Source organism: Oncorhynchus mykiss, chromosome 2 (genome assembly GCF_013265735.2).
Source record: "Oncorhynchus mykiss isolate Arlee chromosome 2, USDA_OmykA_1.1, whole genome shotgun sequence".
Taxonomy (NCBI): domain Eukaryota; kingdom Metazoa; phylum Chordata; class Actinopteri; order Salmoniformes; family Salmonidae; genus Oncorhynchus; species Oncorhynchus mykiss.
The window spans coordinates 75,798,075-75,817,170 of record NC_048566.1 but is presented as its reverse complement, the minus strand read 5'-3'; the positions used below and the strand labels follow the sequence as shown (position 1 = coordinate 75,817,170).

At 44.5% G+C, this 19,096-nt stretch overlaps 1 protein-coding gene across 4 annotated transcripts in view; it reads right to left on the bottom strand.

Annotated features, from left to right (window-relative positions):
• Positions 1-18,665, bottom strand: part of ptprq (protein tyrosine phosphatase receptor type Q) — a 44,041-nt gene extending 25,376 nt beyond the window's left edge. For all 4 annotated transcript variants that reach the window (XM_036955622.1, XM_036955624.1, XM_036955623.1 and 1 more), the window contains exons 1-17: positions 18,375-18,665; positions 18,071-18,202; positions 17,788-17,932; positions 17,235-17,534; positions 16,920-17,137; positions 16,525-16,708; positions 15,766-16,374; positions 15,349-15,612; positions 14,937-15,230; positions 13,171-13,301; positions 9,928-10,057; positions 9,681-9,834; positions 9,456-9,562; positions 8,964-9,064; positions 1,626-1,791; positions 1,178-1,438; positions 839-999 (exon numbers count right to left, since the gene is read on the bottom strand). In XM_036955622.1, the coding sequence (XP_036811517.1) occupies positions 839-999; positions 1,178-1,438; positions 1,626-1,791; positions 8,964-9,064; positions 9,456-9,562; positions 9,681-9,834; positions 9,928-10,057; positions 13,171-13,301; positions 14,937-15,230; positions 15,349-15,612; positions 15,766-16,374; positions 16,525-16,708; positions 16,920-17,137; positions 17,235-17,534; positions 17,788-17,932; positions 18,071-18,202; positions 18,375-18,440 (3,423 nt within the window). In that variant the 5' untranslated portion in view covers positions 18,441-18,665. The remainder of the gene's footprint in view (positions 1-838; positions 1,000-1,177; positions 1,439-1,625; positions 1,792-8,963; positions 9,065-9,455; positions 9,563-9,680; positions 9,835-9,927; positions 10,058-13,170; positions 13,302-14,936; positions 15,231-15,348; positions 15,613-15,765; positions 16,375-16,524; positions 16,709-16,919; positions 17,138-17,234; positions 17,535-17,787; positions 17,933-18,070; positions 18,203-18,374) is intronic.
• Positions 18,666-19,096: the final 431 nt, after the last annotated feature.

Here is a 19,096-nt window from a genome sequence, read left to right as displayed (position 1 = left end):
TAGCCCAGTTACCAGTTAGCCTAGTTACCAGTTAGTTGTTAGCCCAGTAAGCCCAATTAGCTGTTAGCCCAGTTAGCTGTTTGCTGGTGAGAGGCAGCAGGTTAGAGAGAAAGAGGCAATGTCAGCTCAATGTTAGAGGGCTTAGCACCATTGTTCAATCCAATGTTGCAATTTAGCTACAGCAGGTCACAGTGTTACAGCAGTTTAGATCTTAGAGCCGTTGTCCAGGCCTAACGTAGTAACCCAGTCCACAGTTAGCGACAGTTAGCCACGGTTAGCAGGTTAGATTCAACGATATTCAGGGCAGTACATGCCACCATAATGTAGAAACAATTAGAGCAGGAAAGTTACAATAGTAGTAGTCCAGTCTTATGATAGCAACAGGTTAGCTAAAGCAGTAGTAGTTGTAGTCCAGGTCTGGTAGTAACCCAGTCCACCGTTAGCAGTCATTCAGTGGTCAGCAGTTAGCCGGTTAGGTCAGAGAGAGGCAGGGCAGTGTGTACACCATAACTCCATGCAGGAGAGCAGCTTCACCAAATGAATGATTCAGGGTTGAGCTCAGGAGGTCTACCTAATAAATAATGAGCTCTATTACTCAACCTGTGTGTGTATGTGTATGCGTTTGTGTTAGGTTACGCTGGGGGTATCTGACACCTGGCTGCTGAGCAAGGTCGGGAAGGGGTGGGATCTGGGTGAGGGAGAGGTATGTGTTAGTATACGTGTGTGTGTGTGTCTCCATAACTCACTTGTGTTGATGTTTACAGAAGCAGATTAACTCCTGTCTCCACTTCTACTGATAACATCTACTGTGTAATAGCTTCTGTGTGTGTGTGTTTACCTGTATGAGTCTGTCGACTGTGCGGTAGACAGAGACAGTTCCTTGGTTGGGCAGCAGGCTGACGAGGTACTGGTCCACACACCCCTCTGACTGCTCCCAACGCAGAGAGAAGTTCTGAGCAGACACACTAACCACATTTACACCACGCACACGGCCCGGCACTAAGGGATACAGAGAGAGAGAAAGATAAAAAGAGAGGGGGGGATAGATGGAGGGACACAGAGAGAGAGAGAAATATTTTATGCACATGTATAACTTATTGAGAGACCCCTGCTTAAACCCATGCTTAAAATCAGGGAAGTAATGTAATGTAGTTTTGTGTTACAGTCAGGTAGGTACCTGTGGTAACAGTCAGGGAGGCAGCTGTCCCTGCCTCTCCTCGTCTAATGCGCTCCACGCTCATGTTGTACATACAGCCATCCCTCAACCCAGTTACTGTAGCAACCTGCCTCTCCTTGGAGACCTCTATCGTATGTGCTTGCGAGCCATTTCCAACAGTTACCCTGTGGAAGTCAAACTGGCCAATGGCAGCGTCCCACCTCACCACGGCACAGGAAGAGTTAACATAGAGCAGAGAGAGGGAACACACACCGGCCGGACCTGCATCAGACAAACACACACGTTAATATAACATCTGAATATGAGATTAGATGAGCTCTGTCTCAGTCTCTGACTCTCCACAGCTGAGGGTCAAAGGTTACTACTAGGAGCTCTGATATGGCCCTGATATGGCTAGCCACATTAAGTGTTGCCACAAGAGGTTGATTTGTGTGTGTATGTGTCTTACGTGTGGAGAACTGTGTAGTGACAGGCTGGCTGAAGTCTGATACCAGCAGGCTCAGGATGGTGATGTCATAATCTGATCCTGGGGTCAAACCTCCTACCTGGAGACTGTTGCTATGAACCCCCATCTCACGACATGATGACTTGTCCCCAGACAGACACAACAGCAGCTAAGGAGAACACACAGACACAAACACATGTACACACACAATCGGACAAAACATTTGGTGACAAAATCAAATGTTGGTGTTTGTTGGAAAGTTGTGTTTGGGCAGTGATAAACCACAAATCAACGACACAGAGCGAACAGCGTGTCTGTTTTATTTGGACGGAATTTATTCTCTATAGTATACAGTAAGTCAAGGGTTCGCAAAGTGAGGTATGCGGGGGTTTGCGACCAGAAAAAAAATATATATATACAGTCAAAAGTTTGGACACACTTACTCATTCAAAGGTTTTTCTTTATTTTTACTATTGTTTACATTGTTGAATAATGGTGAAGACATAAAAACTATGAATTAACACATATTGAATCATGAGGTAACCAAAAAAGTGTTAAAAAATCAAAATAGATTTATATTTGAGATTCTTCAAAATAGCCACTCTTTGCTAAGATGACAGCTTGGCACACTCTTGGCATTCTCTAAACCAGCTTCACCTGGAATGCTTTTCCAGCAGTCTTGAAGGAGTTCCCACACATGCTGAGCACTTGTTGACTGCTTTTCCTTCACTCTGCAGTCAACTCATCCCAAACCATCTCAATTGGGTTGAGGTCGGGTGAATGTGGAGGCCAGGTCATCTGATGCATCACTCCATCACTCTCCTTCTTGGTCAGATAGCCTTTACACAGCCTGGAGGTGTGTTACACAGCATTGTCCTGTTGAAAAACAAATGATAGTCACACTAAGTGCAAACGAGATGGAATTGCGTATCGCTGCAGAATGCTGTGGTAGCCATGCTGGTTAAGTGTGCCAGCAAAGCACCCCAACACCATCACACCTCCTCCATGCTTAACGGCGCCACACATGCAGAGATCATCCGTTCACCTACTCTGCATCTCACAAAGACACGGTGGTTGGAACCAAAAATCTCAAATTTGGACTCATCAGCCCAAAGGACAGATTTCCACCGTTCTAACGTCCTAGTGGTTAGAGCGTTCGGCCAGTAACTGGAAGGTTGCTGGATCGAATCCCCGCGCTGACAAGGTAAAAATCTGTAGTTCTGCCCCTGAGCAAGGCACTTAATCCACTGTTCCCTGGCGCCAAAGACGTGGATGTCAATTTAAGCAGCCCCCCCCCCACACCTCTCTGATTCAGAGGGGTTGGGTTAAATGCGGAAGACACATTTCAGTTGAATGGATTCAGTTGTACAACTGAGTAGGTATCCCCCTTTCCCATTGCTCGTGTTTCTTGGCCAAAGTAAGTCTCTTCTTACTATTGGAAGGCCTGATTCACGCATTCTCTTCTGAACAGTTGATGTTGAGATGTGTCTGTTACTTGAACTCCGTGAAGCATTTATTTGGGTTGCAATTTCTGAGGTGCAGTTAACTCTAATGAACTTATCTTCTGCAGCAGAGGTAACTCTATGTCTTCTTTCCATGTGGCAGTACTCATGTGAGCCAGTTTCATCATAGCACTTGAAGAAACTTTGAAAGTTCATGACATTTTCCAGATTGACTGACCTTCATGTCTTAAAGTGATGGTGGCCTGTCGTTTCTCTTTGCTTATTTGAGCTGTTCGTGCCATAATATGGACTTGGTCTTTTACCAAATAGGGCTATCTTCTGTATACCAACCCTACCTTGTCACAACACAACTGATTGTCTCAAACGCATTAAGATGGAAAGAAATTCCACAAATGAACTTTTAACAAGGCCCACCTGTTAACTGAAATGCATTCCATGTGACTACCTCATGAAGCTGGTTGAGAGAATGCCAAGAGTGTGCAAAGCTGTCATCAAGGCAAAGGGACGCTACTTTGAAGAATCTCAAATATTTGTAAACACTTTTTTTGGTTACTACATGATTCCATGTGTTATTTCATAGTTTTGATGTCTTCACTATTATTCTACAATGTAGAAAGTAGTAAAAATACAGAAAAACCCTGGAATGAGTAGGTGTGTCCAAACTTTGGACAGGTGCTGTATATATTTGTAAACTGGGTGGTTCGAGACCTGAATGCTGATTGGCTGACAGCCGTGGTATATCAGACCGTATATGACAAAATATTTATTTTTACTGCTCTAATTACATTGGTAACCAGTTTATAATAGCAATAAGGCACCTTGGGGGTTTGTGATATACGGTGAATATACCATGGCTAGGGGCTGTATCCAGGCACTCCGCGTTGCGTGGGCGCAAGAACCACCCTTAGCCATGGTACAGTATAAATACAAAAAGGTGTATCTTAACGCTACAGCATACAATTACATTCTAGAAGATTCTGTGCTTCCAAATTTGTGGCAACAGTTTGGGGAAGGCCCTTTCCTGTTTCAGCATAACAATGCCCCCATGCACAAAATGAGGTCCATACAGAAATGGTTTGTTGAGATCGGTGTGGAAAAACTTGACTGGCCTGCACAACCCCATCGAACACCTTTGGGATGAAGGACTTTTGGTCATGTAGTGTATATTAGCCATATACCACACCTCCTCGAGCCTTATTGCTTAAATATTTAAATTATGTAAAAATATATATACACTACATGGCCAAAAGTATATGGACAGCTGCTCGTCGAACTACTCATTCCAAAATCATGGGCAGTAATATGGAGTTGGTCCCCCATTTGCTGCTTGAACAGCCTTCACTCTTCTGGGAAGGATTTTCACTAGATGTGGGAACATAGCTGTGGGGATTTGCTTTCATTCAGCCACAAGAGCATTGGTGAGGTCGGGCACTGATGTTGGGCGATTAGGACTGGCTGATGTTGGAACAGCTCTTGCTGAGCCACTCAAGGACATTCAGAGACTTGTCCCGAAGCCACTCCTGCGTTGTCTTGGCTGTGTACTTAGGGTCATTGTCCTGTTGGAAGGTGAACCTTCACCCCAGCCTAAGGTCATGGAGCAGGTTTCATTAACCTCTTAGAGCTCTAGGGGCGCTATTTCATTTTTGGATAAAAAACGTTCCCGTTTTAAGCGCGATATTTTGTCACGAAAAGATGCTCGACTATGCATATTCTTGACAGTTTTGGAAAGAAAACACTCTGAAGTTTCAGAATCTGCAAAGATTTTGTCTGTAAGTGCCCCAGAACTCATTCTACAGGCGAAACCAAGATGATGCATCACCCAGGAATTAGCAGAATTTCTGAAGCTCTGTTTTCCATTCTCTCCTTATATGGCTGTGATTGCGCAAGGAATGAGCCTACACTTTCTGTCGTTCGCCCAAGGTCTTAGCAGCATTGTGACGTATTTGTAGGCATATCATTGGAAGATTGGCCATAAGAGACTACATTTTCCAGAGGTCCGCCCGGTGTCCTTTGTCTAAATTTGTGCGTAATCTTCAGGTGCGGGCATTTTCTCCTGGGATTCAGGAGAGAAAGCATGTGTCCAAGAACGATGTATCAATGAAGAGATATGTGAAAAACACCTTGAGGATTGATTCTAAACAACGTTTGCCATGTTTTCAGTCGATATTATGGAGTTAATTTGGAAAAAAGTTTGCGTTTTGAGGACTGAATTTATGGATTTTTTTTGGTAGCCAAATGTGATGTATAAAACGGAGCTATTTCTAATACACAAGGAATCTTTTTGGAAAAACTGAGCATCTGCTATCTAACTGAGAGTATCCTCATTGAAAACATCAGAAGTTCTTCAAAGGTAAATGATTTTATTTGAAGGCTTTTATGTTTTTGTTAATGTTGCGTGCTGGATGCTAACGCTAATGCTAACGCTAAATGCTAACGCGAAATGCTAACTCTAGCTAGCTACTTTTACACAAATGATTGTTTTCCTATGGTTGAAGCATATTTTGAAAATCTGAGATGACAGTGTTGTTTACAAAAGGCTAAGCTTGAGAGATGGCATATTTATTTCATTTCATTTGCGATTTTCATAAATAGTTAACGTTGTGTTATGCTAATGAGCTTGCTGATAGATTTACACAATCCTGGATACAGGGGTTTTTTCATAGCTAAACGTGACGCAGAAAACGGAGCGATTTGTCCTAAACAAATAATCTTTCAGGAAAAACTGAACATTTGCTATCTGAGAGTCTCCTCATTGAAAACATCTGAAGTTCTTCAAAGGTAAATGATTTTTTTGAATGCTTTTCTGTTTTTTTGTGTAAATGTTGCCAGCTGAATGCTAATGCTAAATGCTACGTTAGCCATCAATACTGTTACACAAATGCTTGTTTTGCAATGGTTGAGAAGCATATTTTGAAAATCTGAGATGACAGTGTTGTTAACAAAAGGCTAAGCTTGAGAGCTAGCATATTTATTTCATTTCATTTGCGATTTTCATGAATAGTTAACGTTGCGTTATGGTAATGAGCTTGAGTCTGTATTCACGAACCCGGATCCGGGATGGGGAGATCAGAAAGGTTAAGGATCTCTCTGTACTTTGCTCCATTCATCTTTCCCTCGATCCTAACTAGTCTCCCCACAGCATGATGCTGCCACCACCATGCTTCACCGTAGGGATTGTGCCAGGTTTCCTCCAGACGGGACACTTCAGGCCAAAGAGCCTAACCCTAACCCTAACCCTAACCTTGGTTTCGTCAGACTACAGAATCTTGTTTCTCATGGTCTGAGAGTCCTTTTTAGGTGCCCTTTGGCAAATTCCAAGCAGGCTTTCATGTGCCTTTTACTGAGGAGTGGCTTCCGTCTCAGCTATCTGGCAACCATAAAGGCCTGATTGGTGGAGTGCTGCAGAGATGCTTGTCCTTCTGGAAGGTTCTCCCATCTCCACAGAGGAACTCTGGAGCTCTGTCAGAGTGACCATCTGTACTTGGTCACCTCCCTGACCAAGGCCCTTCTCAGTTTGGCCGAGTCTTGGTGGTTCCAAACTTCTTCCATTTAAGATTGACTGAGGCCACTGTGTTCTTGGACCTTCAATGCTGCAATACTTTTTTGTTACTCATCCCCAAATGTGTGCCTTGACACAATCCTGTCTCGGAGCTCTACAGACAATTCCTTCGACCACATGGCTTAGTTTTTGCTCTGACATGCACTGTCAACTGTGGGATCTTATATAGACAGGTGCCTTTCCAAATCATGTCTAATCAATTGACTTTACCACAGGTGGACTCCAATCAAGTTGTAGAAAAATCTCAAGGAGGATCACTGGATACCCAATTGTCATACTTGAGTAAAAGTATAGATACCTTAATAGAAAGTTACTCAAGTAAAAGTAAAAGTCACCCAGTAAAATACTACTTGAATAAAAGTCTAAAAGTATTTGGTTCTAAATATAAAGTAAAAGTATAACTCATTTAAAATTCCTTCTATTAAGCAAAGCAGCAGCACCATTTTCTTGTTTAATGGATAGCCAGAGGCACACTCCAACTCACACATAATTTACAAAAGACGCATTTGTGCGATGAGACAAGGATATCCCTGCCGGCCAAACCCTCCCTAACCCGGACGACGCTGGGCCAATTGTGCGCCGCCCCATTGGCCTCCTGGTCACGGCCGGCTGCGACAGAGCCTGGACTCAAACCCAGAATCTCTAGTGGCACAGCTAGCACTGCGATGCAGTGCCTTAGACCACTGCGCCACTCAGGAGGCTCAACTTATTTTTTAATACATAAATGCACTGTAATTTAAGCTTTAACCCTCCTATTATGTTGCGGGTCAATTTGACCCATTCCCACTTTGAGTTGTCTAAAATACTAGTTAAACTCTCCATGAAATTAAAGGACTTTTCCAAATTTAGGGTCAGGAACCTAACTTCAAAATGTGGACACACTGATGTGTTGTGGAATCTCTGTGTAGATTTTGTATACAAACATGATGTTGTGGGTCATTTTGACCCGGAGATATTTCCACAGGTCCAAAATAAACAAGTGTTTTTGATGTGTTTTGTTTTGACTGGTTCTGGTTGCATTTTTATAATTATGTTTGGGTGTAAACGACTTTCCCAAACTTCTCCTTCTCAGTGTGAGAGCAGCAGATCTCTGACACAGACTCAAAAATGAGCTCCAAACAGAAAGTGCCTGTTTTTGAGAAAGGAAATACGTTTAACAAAGAATTCTTAAATATAGAGTTTTTGAAATCAAATGTTCTTGTATTTCTTCTTTCTGAATGGTCTGACAAAACAAAATAACGTTTTGGCAGTTTTTTCTTAATTCTTCAACTGTCTTGAGTGTGTTTAAACTGTAAGGGGTCAATCTGAACCATACCACTATTAACGTAAATATTTTTCAGCAAAGCACAAGGGTTGAATGGCAAATCAGCAGTTGAAACAATAACAAAGCAATTTACCCACTACTGTTTCTTTAAAAAGCTGAGGGATGGGGCTGGAGAAATGTAATCACTCTCAAATTCATAGACAGAGATATGGACGTAAGACTGACCATCCTTGATATCAAAATTATAGTTTTAACCAAGTTTTGAGGCTATACAGTGTTTGTTTATATGTGCTTTGTTTACAAACATTGAAGTTAAACAAGCTTATTTTTGGGCACAATTCATGAGGCATTTATAAATTGTATTCTTCAAGAATCAATGGCTACATATCATAAAATTATAAGTACAAAAATGTATGTAGAAACTGCTGATTGCCCCTTTAAAACTGCAAACTTTTCTTTCTGCCTCATGGAAACATTTGTGTAATGCAGATTATTAGCTTTAAAGCTGCACCAACAAAAAAAATCTCTCTGTCCTATGACAAAATGAGGGGGTCCCTGATGAATTTGCTTTCGCACTAAGTCACAAACTTCCAGCAGTAAGTATGTGCGTGAGTGTGTGTGTTTGTGTGTGTGCGTGCATGCGTGCGTGCATGCGTGCCTGTATAGTGCTTGGTCATTCTCCCTGGCGTTGGCTCTGGGGGGGTCATACATCTTTAAAGTGCAGGTAACCAGAGCTGCTCTGTGCTGACGACAGTCGCTAGGCAACCAGAGTGTGTTCTCTGAAAGTCTGCAGGTGAGTTTTACTTGACCCCCCGTCCTGCTTCCTCTTATAAAGAACTAATTCTGTATGTGTGTGTGTGTGCGTGCGTGCGTGCGTGTGTGGGTGTGCACGCATATGTGTGTGTAACTGTGCGCAAAGGGATTAATATTTATGGGTAAACTGAGACAGCTGAGAAAAGAGGAGAAGAAAAGAAAAGGAGGAGCAGAGTAGATAGGAGAAGGAGAGAGGCGAGGAGAAGAAAGAGGTTAAGGAAGAGGATAGGATGGTGTCCTACCTTGTACCCCTCCACGCCCCCTGCTGGGGCTCCCCAGCTCACAAACACTGATGAGGTCACATCCTCTTCGACCAGCAGCACTTCCCGTGGGGCTCCTGGGACTAGAGGGAAACACCAGTCAGGACATCTGTTGTCATATCATTCATTCAACATTCACTTCACTGCTCTCCACCATCGGAATTAATTGTTCTGGGTTTGCTGTGTGTGTGTGTGTGTGTGTGTGTGTGTGTGTGTGTGTGTGTGTAATAAGTAGTGTGTGTGATGTGTTGTGGAGCTGTGTGTACAGTGCAGGTGTGTGTGAATATGTGTGTGTTTGCATGTATGTGTGTGTGAAAATACATTAATAAATTACATTTTTTCTTGACCTTGACATTAACCTGGAACATATACTGGGGATAAACTCTGAACACCTCATTTCCTACTGGAACCTCCCAAGATGGGTCACTACTGCTGCCAGCCAAATATGTGTATGTGTGTCTGTCCATAACTCACTGGTGTTGAAGTCTACAGAAGCCGGTGTACTCCTCCTCTCTCCATTGCTGCTGATAACATATACTGTGTAATAGCTTCCTGGGGAAAGGTCCTCAAACCTGTAAGACCTACACACAAACATGCACAAACATGCGCGCACACACACACACAGCCAGTGTTACCCAACAACAAGTGGAAGCTGGACCAGCCAATAAGGACACATTGTGCCAGGGGGCTAGGACTCACCATGGCTCCTGGACTGAGAGGTTCAGCTGCTGATTGGATGTTTGGTTTATGATTGACAGGATGAAGCCTTTGACAACGTCCCTGGCCTGGGTCCAGCCAACTGTCACAGACGATGTGGTCCTACTGAGGACTGATACCATCACTGGACTGGGAGCTAACACACACACACAAATGCTGATTAATAAGAACCAGAGAGACCGGGGGTGTGTGTGTGTAAGTGTGTGTGTGTGTGTGTGTGTGTGCGTACCTGTAGTGATGCTGAGTGTGACAGGGGGGCTGTCTGTGAAGGACTCTTTCTCCGTCCTCAGAGAGAAGTGGTACAGCCTGCCTGGTAGCAACCCAGAGAACACTGCCCTCGGAACACACACCTTCTGGACCTAACACACATATACAGTTGTGGCCAAAGGTTTTGAGAATGACACAAATATTAATTTCCACAAAGTTTTCTGCTTCAGTGTCTTTAGATATTTTTGTCAGATGTTACTATGGAATACTGAAGTATAATTACAAGCATTTCATAAGTGTCAAAGGCTATTATTGACAATTACATGAAGTTGATGCAAAGAGTCAATATTTGCAGTGTTGACCCTTCTTTTTCAAGACCTCTGCAATCCCCCTGGCATGCTGTCAATTAACTTCTGGGCCACATCCTGACTGATGGCAGCCCATTCTTGCATAATCAATGCTTGGAGTTTGTCAGAATTTTTGGGTTTTTGTTTGTCCACCCGCCTCTTGAAGATTGACCACAAGTTCTCAATGGGATTAGGGTCTGGGGAGTTTCATGGCCATGGACGCAAAATATTGATGTTTTGTTACCCGAGCAACTTAGTTATCACTTTGCCTTATGACAAGGTGCTCCATCATGCTGGAAAAGGCATTGCTCGTCACCAAACTGTTCCTGAATGGTTGGGAGAAGTTGCTCTCGGAGGATGTGTTGGTACCATTCTTTATTCATGGCTGTGTTCTTAGGCAAAATTGTGAGTAAGCTCACTCCCTTGGCTAAGAAGCAACCCCACACATGAATGGTCTCAGGATGCTTTACTGTTGGCATGACACAGGACTGATGGTAGCGCTCACCTTGTCTTCTCCGGACAAGCTTTTTTCCGGATGCCCCAAACAATCGGAAAGAGATTCATCAGAGGAAATAACTTTACCCCAGTCCTCAGCAGTCCAATCCCTGTACATTTTGCATAATATCAGTCTGTCCCTGATGTTTTTCCTGGAGAGAAATGGCTTCTTTGCTGCCCTTCTTGACACCAGGCCATCTTCCAAAAGTCTTTGCCTCATTGTGCGTGCAGATGCACTCACACCTGCCTGCTGCCATTCCTGAGCAAGCTCTCTACTGGTGGTGCCCCGATCCCGCAGCTGAATCAACTTTAGGAGACGGTCCTGGCGCTTGCTGGACTTTCTTGGGCGCCCTGAAGCCTTCTTCACAACAATTGAACCGCTCTCCTTGAAGTTCATGATGATCCGATAATTGGTTGATTTAGGTGCAATCTTACTGGCAGCAATATCCTTGCCTGTGAAGCCCTTTTTGTGTAAAGTAATGACGACGGCACGTGTTTCCTTGCAGGTAACCATGGTTGACAGAGGAAGAACAATGATTCCAAGCACCACCCTCCTTTTGAAGCTTCCATTCTGTTATTCGAACTCAATCAGCATGACAGAGTGATCTCCAGCCTTGTCCTTATCAACACTCACACCTGTGCTAACGAGAGAATCCCTGACATGATGTCAGCTGGTCCTTTTGTGGCAGGGCTGAAATGCAGTGGAAATGTTTTTGGGGGATTCAATTCATTTGCATGGCAAAGAGGGACTTTGCAATTCATCTGATCACTCTTCATAACATTCTGGAGTATATTCAAATTGCCATCATACAAACTGAGGCAGCAGACTTGGTGAAAATTAATATTTGTGTCATTCCCAAAACTTTTGGCCACGACTCTACTGTAAACCCATTATATAGACACTCCACCACATAAACCATTATATAGACACTCGACCACATAAAACCACTCTATAGACACTCCACCACATAAACCCATTCTATAAACACTCCACCACAGAAACCCATTCTATAGACACTCCACCACATTAACCCATTATATAGACACTCGACCACATAAAACCACTCTATAGACACTCCACCACATAAACCCATTCTATAAACACTCCACCACATAAACCCATTATATAGACACTCCACCACATAAACCCATTCTATAGACACTCCACCACATAAACCCATTCTATAGACACTCCACCACATGAACCCATTCTATAGACACTCCACCACATAAACCCATTCTATAAACACTCCACCACAGAAACCCATTCTATAGACACTCTACCACATAAACCCATTCTATAGACACTCCACCACATAAACCCATTCTATAAACACTCCACCACATGAACCCATTCTATAGACACTCCACCACATAAACCCATTATATAGACACTCCACCACATAAACCCATTCTATAGACACTCCACCACATAAACCCATTCTATAGACACTCCACCACATGAACCCATTCTATAGACACTCCACCACATAAACCCATTCTATAAACACTCCACCACAGAAACCCATTCTATAGACACTCTACCACATAAACCCATTCTATAGACACTCCACCACATAAACCCATTCTATAAACACTCCACCACATGAACCCATTCTATAGACACTCCACCACATAAACCCATTCTATAAACACTCCACCACATCAACCCATTCTATAGACACTCCACCACATAAACCCATTCTATAAACACTCCACCACATAAACCCATTCTATAGACACTCCACCACAGAAACCCATTCTATAGACACTCCACCACATGAACCCATTCTATAGACACTCCACCACATAAACCCATTCTATAGACACTCCACCACATAAACCCATTCTATAGACACTCCACCACATAAACCCATTCTATAGACACTCCACCACATAAACCCATTCTATAGACACTCCACCACATAAACCCATTCTATAGACACTCCACCACATAAACCCATTCTATAGACACTCCACCACATAAACCCATTCTATAAACACTCCACCACATCAACCCATTCTATAGACACTCCACCACATAAACCCATTCTATAAACACTCCACCACATAAACCCATTCTATAGACACTCCACCACATAAACCCATTCTATAAACACTCCACCACATAAACCCATTCTATAGACACTCCACCACAGAAACCCATTCTATAGACACTCCACCACATAAACCCATTCTATAGACACTCCACCACAGAAACCCATTCTATAGACACTCCACCACAGAAACCCATTCTATAGACACTCCACCACATAAACCCATTCTATAAACACTCCACTACATAAACCCATTCTATAGACACTCCACCACATAAACCCATTCTATAGACACTCCACCACATAAACCCATTATATACTGTAGACACTTGACCACATACATGCACACACACCCTGCTGCCGTACCATGAGTGTGTGGTGACAGTTGAGACAGATGACTTCATAGTTGTGTCCGTGTCCAGAGGCTGGATCCCACAGCATCTCTACTGACGACTCTGTTACTGAGCCCTCTCTCACAGTACTGGGAGATGCCAGGCCTACACATACAGTTGAAGTCAGAAGTTTACATACACTTAGGTTGGAGTCATTAAAACTCATTTTTCAACCACTCCACAAATCTCTTTTTAACAAACTATAGTTTTGGCAAGTCGGTTAGGACATCTACTTTGTGCATGACACAAGTCATTTTTCCAACAATTGTTTACAGACAGATTATTTCACTTATAACTCACTGTATCACAATTCCAGTGGGTCAGAAGTTTACATACACTAAGTTGACTGTGCCTTTAAACAGCTTGAAAAATTCCAGAAAATGATGTCATGATAGGCTAATTGACATAGTTTCAGCCAATTGGAGGTGTACCTGTGGATGTAGTTCAAGGCCTACCTTCAAACTCAGTGCCTCTTTGCTTCATGGGAAAATCAAAAGAAATCAGCCAAGACCTCAGAAAAAGTCTGGTTTATCCTTGGGAGCAATTTCCAAATGCCTGAAGGTACCACGTTCATTTGTACAAACAATAGTACGCAATTATAAACACCATGGGACCAAGCAGCTGTCATACCGCTCAGGAAAGAGACTCGTTCTTTCTCCTGGAGAGGAGTTCGAAAAGTGCAAATCAATCCCAGAACAACAGCAAAGGACCTTGTGAAGATGCTGGAGGAAACAGTTACAAAAGTATCTATATCCACAGTAAAAGTCCTATATCGACATAACCTGAAAGGCCGCTCAGCAAGGAAGAAGCCACTGCTCCAAAACCACCATAAAAAAGCCAGACTAAGGTTTGCAACTGCACATGGGGACAAAGATCGTACTTTTTGGAGAAATGTCCTCTGGTCTGATGTCTGATGAAACAAAAATATAACTATTTGGCCATAATGACCATTGTTATGTTTGGAGGTAAAAGGGGGAAGCTTGCAAGCCACGGGGGTGGCAGCATCATGTTGTGGGGGTGTTTTGCTGCAGCAGGGACTGGTGCACTTCACAAAATAGATGGTATCATAAGGGAGGAAAGGTATGTGGATATATTGAAGCAACATCTCAAGACATCAGTCTGGATGTTAAAGCTTAGTTGCAAATGGGTCTTCCAAATGGACATTGACCCCAAGCATACTTCCAAAGTTGTAGCAAAATGGCTTAAGGACAACAAAGACAAGGTATTGGAGTGGCCATCACAAAGCCCTGACCTTAATCCTATAGAAAATTTGTGGGCAGAACTGAAAAAGTGTGTGCGAGCAAGGAGGCCTACAAACCTGACTCAGTTACACCAGCTCTGTCAGGAGGAATGGGCCAAAATTCACCTAACTTATTGTGGGAAGCTTGTGTAAGGCTACCCAAAACATTTGACCCAAGTTAAACAATTTAAAGGCAATGCTACCAAATACTAATTGAGTGTATGTAAACTTCTGACCCACTGGGAATGTCATGAAATAAATAAAAGGTGAAATAAATCATTCTCTACTATTATTCTGATATTTCACATTCTTAAAATAAAGTGGTGATCCTAACTGACCTAAGACAGGGCATTTTTACTAGGATTAAATGTCAGGAATTGTGAAAAACTGAGTTTAAATGTATTTGGCTGAGGTGTATGTAAACTTCCGACTTCAACTGTACGTACACACACACTTCATCACCCACAAAATCATCTGAGGAGATGTTTGTGTGTACTCACTTGTCCTGAGTGTGTGTGTTTGGTATGCTGGTCCGGTCCTGTGACGGCTGGTGCTGTAGACACTGAAATGGTACTCCTCCCCTGGAGTCAGGCTGCCAATTGTTACTGTGTGCTTACCTGGGGGGAATGGCCACCAATCGCACACACCCTTACACACACACACACCCTCACACACTCCCTTACACACACACACCCTCACTCCATCACACACACCCAGTACTGGTCTCTGGACATACAGAACCACAAAACTGCTTCCTACCGAGAGAGGGACGGCTGCCTGCACGGGCCCAGGCTCTACACAAAGACAGGAACACACACACACACAATGAGAAAGAGATACACACAGTATGATGGAGCAACACCAACATTTGTTGAAACTTCAACTTGAAGACACACGTCTCTGTGGGCCTACCTGTTCTGTATGTGGTGTTGATCTCTTGGCTCATGTTCTCTCCTCTCACTGAAGCCACACCCACCTCGTAGTTCTGCCCTGGACTGAATATTGCCAGGAACACACACCTGGACTCATTTACCCACAGTTCCATGGGGCGGGCCTGGCTGACGGGGCGTAGCCTAACATAGTACCCATCAGGGCTTTCACCTGACGGGGCGGACCAGCACGCTGTCAGATTCTCCCCTCTGCTAGACACAACCACACCACCTGGGGGGCTCACCGCTACCAACACACACACACACACACACACACACACACACACACACACACACACACACACACACACGCACACGCACACGCGCACACACTCATTCAACATTATGCTTTAAAAAACAAGTACACCCGAAGTGTGTACACAAACACAGACTTTCATACCAGTGTATAGGGTCAGTTCCTCCCCTCCACAGCTCTCCACACCGTGTTCTGTGACGGAGTCAACTCTGACCTTGTACTTCCTGAACCCCTCCAGTCCTGCAATCACAGCGGACCTGGCGCTACTAGCCACAACCATTCTCGTCTCCAGGCCTGAGGATACACCCTCCCAGCGAACCAGAAAGTTCCACCGCACAGCATGCTGGGAGTCTGGGGCTGTCCAGCTTACTGTGATCTGACTGGCTGTCACATTGCTAATGGTGATGTTTCGAGGGGGAAGGGGCCGTGTGTGACAAGTCTGCGTGCTCCCCAGGCTCCATGCGGCCCCAGTAAGGTGGGAGGCTCTGAGGGACAGAGAGTAGACCTTGCCTGGGTACAGGCCTGGCACTTTCAGCCCTCTGGAGAATAGAGACACTGGGACTCGACCTGCAGTCCTCCTCTCCTTCTCTTCCCCATGTTTTTCCTCCTTTTCCTCCTCTTCTTGGTATTGGACATAGAGCTGGGGGGCAGGGTGAGAGGAGTTTACGAATGTGAGGTCACTCCAGTGAAGCTCTGCATCTCTCTCTGTTACCTCCACCAGGTGAAAGTTGAATAAAGGAGGGAGGAGAGGGACTGAGAGAGAGAGAGAGAGAAAGAGAGAGAGAGAGAGAGAGAGAGAGAGAGAGAGAGAGAGAGAGAGAGACAGGGTTAGTGGGTGTCGGACAGGGGTAAAGTGTTACTAGGGTGTTTATTGACTCTGGTATTGAATGTATTAATGCATACTTTCCCAGTGACAGATATAAGGTAAAGGAATGTGGCAAAAGAACGAAGTCAGGAAGTAGCCTCGTCCAGTAGTGTTCCTCTGTAGAGCAAAACAGTCTGTCTGATTGGCTGGCAGTGATGATGATGTCATAGCACTCGTCAGGTTGTAGGAGGAGCCATCAGACCAGCGGGGCAGCCCCTCATCCTGTGAAGACAAACAACAACAAAAAATGTTGTGTTTTTTTTGTCAGACACAGGCTGGGAATGTCCCAGTCATCAGTTTTAAATCACAGACTAACACACTCCTCTGAAAGGAGGAAGCTAATGTGTCTGACTGTTTAGAAAGCAAACACCATTCATGCTAACACAGCCATTTATCTCACTCACATGCATATATGTGTGTGTGTGTGTGTTACCAGTCTGTCGTTGAGAGCGGTCCAGAGCAGTAGTAGGTTGTTGTGTGTAGTCAGGTGAGAGGAGAGGAGGAGGAGGTCTCTCTCTGTTTTAACATCCACCAGGTGTCCTCCTGAAGCCATGCCTATACAGGTTTGCTGGGCATCGCCCCACGACAGGCTCCGCCTACTCACACTGTGGCAGCTCCTTCCACTCGCCAGCCAACCAATAGGACACTGGGCTGAGGAGAGACAGTGGTCAACTCACAGTCAACTTAGACATACAGCGGTCAATGTTAATTATGTGTGTGTGTGTGTGTGTGTGTGTGTGTGTTGTACCTGTCTCGATGGTGGTGTGTAGTCTCTGGGTGAGGCTGATGTTGAGGTGTGTGAGAGGTGTGGTCAACTCTGCTGTGATGCTGTAGTGTGCTCCAGGCTGCAGACCTCTCACTACGTACGAAGAGGTGTGTGTGTGGTCAGAGTGTGTCTGTTCAGTGTGTGTGTATTCAGTGTGTGTGTGTTCGATGTGCATGTTGTGTAGACTGAGAGCAGTGAAGCTCTGTCTGTTCTGTAGGTTGCAGGTCAGGAGAGTGCTGGTGGTGGTCACCTCGACACGGAGACGGGAGAGGGGGACAGGAGCTACACAGTGGTGCACGCACAAACAAACATACACAAATGCACGCACACACACACACACACACACACACACACACACACACACACACACACACACACACACACACACACACACACACACACACACACACACACACACACACACACACACCAACCTGTTTCAATTTAATCCATCATCTTTTAACTTCTGTTTCATAACAGGACATCCCTGTATAGGTCAATCCCTGTATAGGTCAGGGGTCAGGGTAAGGCTTACCGATATGAAAGGTCTTAGTCTTCAGTGTGGTATTGTTTTTTATAGCGTTCAGCGTGATGTCACTTCCTCCTGGCTCCTTAGCCAATTGCAGAAACAGCCTGCAGTCAGGAGAACACTCAGAGCGGCCAATCGGATCCAGCCACACCTGTAGGGGTGGGACAGAGAGTGGTTAAGTGGTTGCGATATGGTTGTGGTTGTCCGGTGGCTGTGCGGTATGATCGTGAGGCTGGGTGCTGGTTGTATGGAGCTAGTGTTATGGTTGTGTGGTGGATTACGTTCTGACCGTGAGGTTGTGTGCAATCTGGTAGGAGACGGTGTACCAGTCTGGATCCTGACTGGTGGGGAAGTGGCCAAACACAACCTCAACAACCATGACCGCAGGATCTGACCACTGCACACACAAGAGACTGACCACCTGGAAAGAGAGCGAGAGAGACTTTTCAACCTAAGAAATTCTATACATCATTTTTGAAACTTTAGCACAGACGGTTAAAAGAAGAGTGTTGTGATAAATCATAACTGTTTCACCTAAAAGGTATAGCTAGAAACTGCGTGTGTAGTTGTGTGTGTGTGTGTAACTGTCTTACCTGGATGAACCCTGCCAGCAGCCACATATGCACGGTTCCATCCATGGGGAAGCCTGGTAATCTCATCAGCACACAAGAGGAATGGCATTCACAATCATCTATAGATGGTACCACAACATACACCCAATATCAATGTTGCTTTGGAATCAGAAACTCATGGATGTTTGTATATCCCATCTATGTACCAAAGAGCGAAGAAACTACACGACCAGAGGTTCCAGTAAGGTCTGAGGTTGTCAGAGCTCTGTATAAGAGGAGTGTATCACAGCTGAACTACACCAGAGTAGTCCTTCCCAGTGATGCAACACAACTTTGAATTTAGCGCCCCTCAGCAACTTTCTTTGAAGCAGAGCCTGTGTGGAGGCGTGCACAGTCCCATTCAATCAGTTTGTGTGTGTGTCGCTAACAACAATTTGTTCTGCCCCTGCCACCCTTCCTCTTTGTTGGGATAAGAGCAGGTTACTATGACAACTAGGCTTAAGGAACTCATGAAGAGAGAGGGAGAGAAAGAGAGGGAGAGGAGGGAGAGAGGAGGAGTGGGAAGGAGAGAGAAAGACAGGGTGAAAGTAAAGAACTTAAAGTTCACTAGATAGGTAACACTCCATACACCTCAGCCTATTTGCAGATTTATACTCCACTCTCTGTAGTGATGCAGTGATATGCTAACCAAGTCCACTGTGTTCCACACAGCAGATCAATGCTGTGTGTGAATAGCGAGTGGT